Source organism: Embiotoca jacksoni, unplaced genomic scaffold, assembly GCF_022577435.1.
Source record: "Embiotoca jacksoni isolate LCO1_2020_lvr unplaced genomic scaffold, fEmbJac1.0.p SCAF_31, whole genome shotgun sequence".
Classification (NCBI taxonomy): Eukaryota; Metazoa; Chordata; class Actinopteri; family Embiotocidae; genus Embiotoca; species Embiotoca jacksoni.
In genome coordinates this window covers 1,987,730-1,997,004 of record NW_027185383.1, presented here as the reverse complement: position 1 = coordinate 1,997,004, position 9,275 = coordinate 1,987,730, and the positions used below count along the sequence as shown (strand labels likewise).

Below are 9,275 nucleotides of genomic sequence, written 5' to 3'. Positions count from 1 at the left end.
TCTCTCTCTCTCTCTCTCTGTCTCTCTCTCTCTCTCTCTGTCTCTCTCTCTGTCTCTCTGTCTCTCTCTCTGTCTCTCTGTCTCTCTCTCTCTCTCTCTCTCTGTCTCTCTCTCTCTGTCTCTCTCTCTCTCTCTCTCTGTGTTTGATTTGGGGGAAGTGCTCAGTCAACCTCAGAGGCTTTAAAAACAACAGGAGTTGTCTGTCTGTTTGTGAGGGACACAGGACACCGAGCACAGAGGTAAGAGTTCCTTTTTGGGCTCAAATGTATTTTTCTATTTTAATCAGTCTTTTATTTTGAAGATAAACATGTTAACCAACTGTAGTTTGGCTTGTTTGGCTCACTAAATAATTAAACTTTTACATCGGCTTGTTTTTTTTTTTGTATAACCCTAAAATTAGACTTTGATTTAAAATAGTTAAAATTTTATAAAGAGTCTTTTAAACATTTAGTCTAATTTTGAACTCAGTAGGTGTCTCCTGCTAATAGGGGACACAAATTTCCACTCTAATGCAGTTAAAACTGAAGCTATGAGGTTGTCTTTCAGACACTAGCGTCCTGATTTAGTTCAAATTTGTAATTATTAATGAATCATTTAATCTTCTATCGACTACCAAACAAGCTGCAATTATCTGAGAGAATTCAGACCATGTTAGTTCGACAGTGCAGTCTGTGGGTGTAAACATCTCTGTCCCAGCTTCTCTGTCTCTCTGGCCGACTGTGTTTCTGCCAGGCTGTCTGTCCATTTAGTCCTGACATTCTTCATCCTATTGGCTGTTTACCCCATAATAAACTCTTTTTTGCAGATTATCTTCCCATGTGATGAGAGAGACAATGAGGGTTTACTCCTTTAATTATTTTGGGATCAGACTGACTAGTCATTTCAGGGTGCGGGAAGACTGCCAATGATTGAATCCCAGACTGATCAGAGTGCATGTGCTGCCGTTCACTGTTGTCCACAGGATGCATTTGCAAATAAAAGAACAATAATCAGGCTGAAGCACATTCTTTATCCTATTTTGTGCCACAATAAGAATGTAGGATGCAGAAGTGCCCTTTGGTTAAAATAACATGGATTATTATTGCACGTATCTTTCTTGTCCAGAATCAGTCCAAGCAGCCAGGGAGGGACAATGCGCTCTCTCTCGACGCTGTGGCTGTACACGGCTGTGCCAGGTCTGCTGTGGGCCTCACACACCACTCTGTTAGTGGAGGGGGACAATGATGCCTCCAGGATCTGCAAATCTTCCCCCCACTGGGAAATCAAGGGACACAAACCCATGCAGAAACTACTGGGAAGTGTGGTCGTGGTGGCGCTGCTGAAGGCCAGCTGACAGTTCTGTCTCACTCAGGCATCCAGGTAAGAGAACGCAGTTGTTAAAAATACACACATGAATGACACACTCAGTGTTAAATGCTTATACCATATACTGTACTACTTTTGGTAACACAACTCTGGACATGTGGATCTTTAGGGGGGGAAAAAAGGGATTAAAGAAAAAGTGCAAGAAAATGTCAGGGATTGTTCTCTTTGGAAGACGTTTCAGTCTTTATCCTTTCAGACATAATAACCATCAATACACTTTTTTCATTATGTATTAAGTGATCACAGTCACAAAACATTAACCTTGTGGCATATATATATACATATATATATTATAAACTAGCGACAGATCAGACAGTGTTATACAGCTCTCTTTTAGCCTTGGATAAAAGCACAAAAATTCACCATGGAAAAAGTCCATGTAGAACACTCATGCAGCATTATTGCTCAAATTTCCTTTGTTATGCCTCCAAACCAAGCTGGAACCGACAGTGACGTCACCCATTGGTTTGTGAACGACCGTTATGAAGCCTCGAGTTCAGATAATGGAAATCTTGCTATAGTTCATTGCAGTTTGGAGCTGTTAGTGACCATATTTGGACCAGCTGGGGGGGGAATGAGCGGAGAATCTGACTCGGTCTGATTGGAAACCCTGCGATACCAATAAAATTGAACCTCACAGCCCCACAGGTCTGTTAGTCAAAGACACGCCCCCAAAAACACAGATTTTAGCTGGCAACGCTGACATAACTCGTGGAAAAAAAATTGATCGACAGAATTTTAGGAGACCAGTTGAATGTTGGTAATTGGAGCCGGAGAATTTTTGGAGCCAACCTCGAGTGGCACTCACATCGGCCTCATAACTACGTCCACTTTCATATACAGTCAATGATCCAAACATTGTTCAGCTGCAGATTTAGCACAGAAATATGTGTTGCACAGTACATCTCCATTATAGTTTGTCCTGTAACGCTGCTTTTCTATTAGCTTTACTGAGTTAGGACTGTTGCATTAATGTGCAAAACATTCAGTTACCTTCTGTCACTTTTCTTTCTTTAATAAGAAAAAGTAACCGCACAGATGAAATTCATTTTTGTTCAAATGGAAAAATAATTGTTTAGGTGGATTAAAGGAGCAGTGTGTAGGATATAGTAGCATCTCATGGTGAGGTTGCAGAATGCTTCACTCTCCCCTTCCAAGTGTGTAACAGAACTTATGGAGGCTGCCAAAGGCCCCCTTGTCTTTGGTTTGTCCCTTCTGGGCTTCGGTAAAAACATGGTGGTGCAGCATGGAAGGAGACCCGCTCCACAAGTAGATATTTAGGTCACATTCTAAGGTAATGAAAATTCAATTCAATTCAATTTTATTTATATAGCGCCAAATCTGATCATTTCATGGCACTTAAAACAGTAAAGTCCTTAAACCAGAACTTTATAAAATTATTCTTAGTTTCAGGTGATTTTACAATAGTGAAAATATCATTATGGAAATAAGATTTTAATAAATCCTACACACTGAACCTTTAAACACTCCTTGTGCATGGTTTCAGATGAGAGTTTAAATCCTTTTCCAATTGTCTGAATTAGCAGTGGGGTCAGATTATTCCCAGCGTTCTTTTTTCTTCCATCTGTCCACCTGCAGAATTGGAGGCCTGCGTGACAAGCTGAACCACAGCAACCTGACGGAGGTGTCCTTCATGATAGTGAACGAGCAGGAGGCCCTTTCCAGAGCCATGTACTGGGAGCTGAAGAAAAGAGCGCCCCCTGGAGTTCCCGTGTATCAGCAGGCTCCCTTTCAAAGTGATGTGTGGGAGGCTCTGGACGGTGACAAAGATGACTTCCTGGTTTATGATAGGTAAGGGCTGATGCCAGATTGGGTTACATTGTGGAAGGGACACGGTTAGGGTCAGGATTATTAAGGTTAGGGAAAGAGTAACCAGTTGACTGACAGTCAAAACAACCAATTACAGCAATGGATTTGAGAGATTGTGTGCATATCATATCAGCACTAATCTCAGATTCCTTGTCTTGATCATTTTCAGGGTGTCTAAACAGATTTTTTTTTTTTTTTTTTTTTTTTTTTTTTTTTTTTTTTTAAACCAAACTATGAAGGAGTCAATAAAATTGCAGTAATTCCCATCTAAATTTTGATTCTTTCTGTCTCTCCTTTTTCTCCAGGTGTGGTCTCCTCACCTTCCATATAGTGCTGCCTTACAGTTTCCTGCATTACCCATACATAGAGGCAGCCATCAGAGCCACTTATCATAAAGATATCTGCAATTGCTCTGTGAGTAATCACATTAAACAAACATATACACACACACACACACACACACACACACACACACACCTGTGGTAGTGAATCCTTTACAAGTGATTTTCAGTGTACTATGAAGTACCCAAGCAATCAAAAATGAATAAAATATTATATCCCTTTGAATTGGAGCTAATCTTGTCAATGGTTCAAATTAAGTGAATAGTGACAGACCTACAGGGAATTATTATTGAACTTCACGTCAGTTCTACTATGTTTTTTTTTGTGCCTCTTTTAGCTATTTGTTTTGGTTTTCTGGGCCTTTGATTGTGATTTAACAAGCCCCAGGAATGAATAATGGAAAAATGGTTTTGAGAAACTCCCTTTTATGTTACCCTTTATGTACCAAACAGCAGACAGACAAAGTTAGCACTTTGATTGCAAGTACAGTTTAGCATTTAGTGGTTAAAGAGACATATTTCCCTCAAGAGTTGGTGGAGACCAAAACAAAGTAAGAAAATATTGATTATAAACACGATATTGTCGCAGGTTATTGTAATAGTGTCTTGATAAAATAATAATATTTCTGTTATATTTCAAGTTTGATCTTCTGCCCCTATCTCACCCAAAAATGTTATAAATGCAGCTTTTAAGTCAAAAATATTAAATATTGTTATATTTATCTTTTCCAGTCTAATTCTACTTTAACAAGCGGCAGACACAGCATCATAAAGAATGCAACAACACAGTTAAACGTCAACCAAACAACTACAGTACCCACAATTCATTTGGACACTGATGCTCCAGAGGAGGGAGCCACAGCCTCGGGTGGGACGCATCACCACAGCCAGCATCATCATCATCATCATCATCATCCTCCTAATCACCAACATCAGCACACCAGTCACTTGAATCAGACCCAACGTCAGCATGATCTAAGTCAAAATAAAACCCAAAATCATCAACACCACCATCGTCACCACCATAATCATCATCATCATCATCATCAGCAGCAGCAGCTGCCTGCCAACCACAGTGATCCTGGTGCTGATGACAGTGGATAGATAAGATCATCCTCAACTGTTTTAGCTTCTTTAATAGTTAGAATGTTAGAATGTGATTCGTCAGTGTGTTATTTTTGATCAAATGTTTAAACAGATTGTAGTTTAGGCAGTTAAGCAGCAGTAAACAGAGAAGTTTGGATCTGTTTTAAGCAGTAATCAGGTTATGGTTTCTCTGCTGGCATTTCCAGTCCGACTCCTCTGTGCGGATCCAGTCGCCGGTTACTCCCCGTTTTCTCCCATTAATGATGTCTGCGGTATAAAACCTGCCTGCAGGAGGCTGCAGATGGATGTGTGTGGAGAGATAGTGGACTGACGGTTACTGTCACCCATAGAGACAGTTGATGGAGTGCATTGCTGCTGAGCTAATCCCAGTCAGATGGCTGTTTAAAGTAGATTCAACTCTCATCTCATTCTTTCATCATTTTGACATGTTTAAGCAATTTTGAAAAGGATTGAAGAATGAACGAGTAATTATTAGACATTACATGAATGCATTTTTGTTTTATTTCTGTTAGATTCACCTTTTTTCATTATGTGTAGAAAAAGTGTGGATTTGGTTTACTTCTGTGTAATAAGATGCATTACAGGGTACTACTTCTCAGTTTTGAATGTTTTCTGTAACTCACTTTTCTTCTCATGAATTTCTAGAATGTAGAAGGAACATCTACACTGTTTTACTTTTAAAAGCAGACACACATATAATGTGATCTCATCTTTAAAATAATTAAAACTTCGAGTTAAAGTTTTGTTTTATTTTAACCTGCAATAATATATCAAGATTTACTTACCTAATTACTTTCTGTTACTGATGTACAGCGGAATAAGTGTTGAACACGTCACTATTTTTCTCAGTAAATGTATTTCCAAAGGTGCTATTGACGTTACATTTTCACCAGATCTTGGTAACAACCTAAGTAACCCATACATACAAAGAAACCAAAACAAATAAGTTCAGAAATTAAGTTATGTGTAATAATGTGAAATGACACAGGGAGAAACTATTGAGCACATGAAGAAAGGGAGGTGCAAAAAGACACGGAAAGTCAAGACAACAACTGAAATCTATCAGTAATTAGAAAGAAATCCGGCCCCTTGTCAGTGCAAATTAATATCAGCTGGTTCAGTCCCAACTGATGGCCAGTAAAAAGGTGTCTCATTACCAAGGTGTCACCAAGAAACATCTCATGATGGGTAAAAGCAAAGAGCTCTCTCAAGACCTTCGCAACCTTATTGTTGCAAACAAACAACAACTGATGGTGTTGGTTACAGATGCATTTCTAAACTTCTGGATGTTCCAGTGAGCACTGTTGGGGCCATAATCCAGAAGTGGAAAGAACATCATTTCACCATAAACTGGCCACGACCAGGTGCTCCTCGCAAGATTTCTGACAGAGGAGTGAAAAGAATTATCAGAAGAGTTGTCCAAGAGCCAAAGACCACTTGTGGAGAGCTTCAGAAAGACCTGGAATTAGCAGGTACAATTGTTTCGAAGAAAACAATAAGTCATGCACTCAACCGCCACGGCCTGTATGCACGTTCACCATGCAAGACTCCATTGCTGAAGAAAAAGCATGTTGAAGCTCATTTAAAGTTTGTTGCGCAACATTTGGACAAGCCTGTGAAATACTGGGAGAATATAGTCTGGTCAGATGAGAGCAAAATTAAACTCTAGATGCCATAATCCACAATATGGAAAATATTGAAGATCAGAGTTGATAGAAGAGGCCCACAGAACTTTCAAGATTTGAAGACTGTTTGTGTGGAAGAATGAGCCAAAATCACACCTGAGCAATGCATACGACTAGTTTCTCCATACAGGAGGCGTCTTGAAGCTGTCGTTGCCAACAAAGGCTTTTGTACAAAGTATTAAATAAATATCAATAAGTGTGTTAAATACTTTTTCCCTGTGTCATTTCACATTATTACACAACTTAATTTTTGAACTTATTTGTTTTGGTTTATTTGTATTAATAGATTACTTGGGTTGTTACTGACACCTGGTGAACATTTCATGTCAATAGCACCTTTGGAAATATATTTACTGAGAAAAATGATGACGTGTTCAATACTTACTTTACCCACTGTATAAACACATGGCTTCACTTCAATTACTTTGTGTGTTTGTGGCTCAGATATTTTTCACCCTGAGGAAAAAGAACAGTCAGCTGACCTTCCTCCACGTCTACCATCATTCCACCATGATGTTCAACTGTCGGGCCGGGGTTAAATATGTGGCTGGGGGCCAGTGTGAGTACAACCCACCAGTCTGGTCGCACAACATGCCATAGAAAAAGAACAAAGTGTACAAATAATGTCTTCCAGCAGAATCCACACTGACACAAGTACACGAAGATAATATATGTGGTCTTCATCCTGCGTATTTGTCTACAGCTTTCCTGATAGGTCTGATTAACTCCCTCGTCCACGTTGTGATGTACTTGTACTACGGCCTGGCAGCTTTCGGACCAAGCATGAACAAATATCTCTGGTGGAAACGCTACCTGACCTCCCTGCAGCTGGTCAGTATGAACCGCTGTGTTTTCCGTGCTATTTTTCAGGATGTTATCAAGATGTGTTTTAATGTGGATAACTGCACCTCAGATCAGATCTCCTTCATGTTTTAGGAGAATTCAGTCAGATTATTGTGGGTGCTTGTTAAACAGAGTCAATCTGTACCATGAAGATGTCGACTTCTGGGCTCGACTGAGGCATCCTTGACTAAAACATGTAACTTTTAGCAGCCTGTATGGTTGTCCAATGGGAGATCTTTTCTTCTTTTGGATATAATGTCCAAAAGCCTTCAAGTACACTGTGTTGATGAGCTTAAATCTCCTGGTTGGTTTGCCATTGTTCTGCCTGGCTGCTGGTAATAACTAGATGGATTAGCAGCATTGATGCTTCTCAGCTCTGCCACTGGACCATCCGTTTCCTTCCTATAGCGTTGATGAAGAGACAATGTGTCCTGTAGTGTTGTCTTCCCTGTCTCTATATGCTGCAGCAAATATAGGTCAGTGCTGACTGCCATTCTGTAACAATACTTGAATTGACCTTGGAGCTGACCCTCAAGCCTTCATTAACAGTTGACTTCCCAATTTAGGGAACTGAAGATGAGAGAGTTGAGTCGATCTGAGACATTGAAGATTGTATTACTGTGTGTGGGAGAGAGAGGGGGTTGAACTCTTTAGATGCCATAATCCACAATATGGAAATAACTGAAGATCAAAGTTGATAGAAGAGGCCCACAGAACCTTCAAGATTTGAAGACTGTTTGTGTGGAAGAATGAGCCAAAATCACACCTGAGCAATGCATACGACTAGTTTCTCCATACAGGAGGCGTCTTGAAGCTGTCGTTGCCAACAAAGGCTTTTGTACAAAGTATTAAATAAATATCAATAAGTGTGTTCGATACTTTTTCCCTGTGTCATTTCACATTATTACACAACTTAATTTCTGAACGTATTTGTTTTGTTTCCTTTGTATTTATAGATTACTTGGGTTGTTACTGACATCTGGTGAAAATGTTATGTCAATAGTACCTTTGGAAATATATTTACTGAGAAAAGTGGTGATGTGTTCAGTACTTATTTTACCCACTGTATAAACCACATATCACACAGGAAGGGCCAGACATTAGCAACACCTTTGAGTGAAATGCGATCCATTTCAGTGCTACAAAAAATTACCAAAATGATAAAGAAATTCAAGGTAAGTCAATATTTAGGATACCAAAGCTCATTACATAAGCTCACCGAGTTACTGGCATGTTGGCTAATATAAAGCCAGGTAGCCAGCTAATAAAGTAATATGGATGTACATTTAATGTGGTGAGCTATTGTGTAGCCACAGACACAGCTAAGGTGCTGGTCCAAAGGGCGACCAGGAGATGACATGGAACCCGCAGCCGTCACACTGCAGGCATTCAGTTAACACTTAACGAGTGAGTGTCTCTTCTTCAGGGCCCACCCTTCATATAGTCGGGAGAAAGTGACCATGTTTATGTGGCAAACCACACAACTTCTACACTGCACAAAAAAAAAGCCTTAAACTAGACTGAGGCCTTCTGGGAGGCAAATCAAATAATTTAAGATGAGGTCAACATTTAAGTGTGGAGGATGAAACCACAAAAATATCACCCTGACACCAGTCATCACAAAGTGCTTTGAGAGGATGATATTATCTCACATCAATGACGTCCTCCCAGCAGACCTGGACAGCCACCAGTTTCCTTATGGAGCGAACAGGTCTACGGAGGACGCGGTCTCCATCGCACTTCATACAGCCCCGTCTCACCTGGAGCCCCCAACACGTACGTCAGAATGCTCTTCGTTGACTTCAGCTCCGCTTTCAACACTATAATCCCCATAAAGTGGTGCATAAACTCAGCAACCTTGGACTCTCCACCTCACTCTGCTCATGGTTTATGGATTTACTCTCCTTCAGACCACAGAATGTCAGGATAGGGACCCGGACATCAACACCACCAAAACAAAGGACCCCCCCCCCCCTTTACCCCCCCTCCTAATGTGTATTGGCAAACCTGTGTGCCAGGAGAGAAGATCACTTGGCAGTGTCTTAGTGAGTTCAGCAAAGTTAAGATAGCGTGGCTAACTGGCTGTGTTAGTAAGAACACAAAG

At 40.3% G+C, this 9,275-nt stretch overlaps 1 protein-coding gene across 1 annotated transcript; it reads left to right on the top strand.

The window, feature by feature from the left end:
* Positions 1 to 206: 206 nt before the first annotated feature.
* Positions 207 to 5,512, top strand: selenop2 (selenoprotein P2). The gene is made up of 5 exons (XM_069164660.1): positions 207 to 239; positions 1,105 to 1,359; positions 2,965 to 3,177; positions 3,501 to 3,609; positions 4,269 to 5,512. The coding sequence occupies exons 2-5, from the start codon at positions 1,133 to 1,135 to the stop codon at positions 4,638 to 4,640; spliced, it is 921 nt and encodes a 306-aa protein (XP_069020761.1). The 5' UTR covers positions 207 to 239; positions 1,105 to 1,132; the 3' UTR covers positions 4,641 to 5,512.
* Positions 5,513 to 9,275: the final 3,763 nt, after the last annotated feature.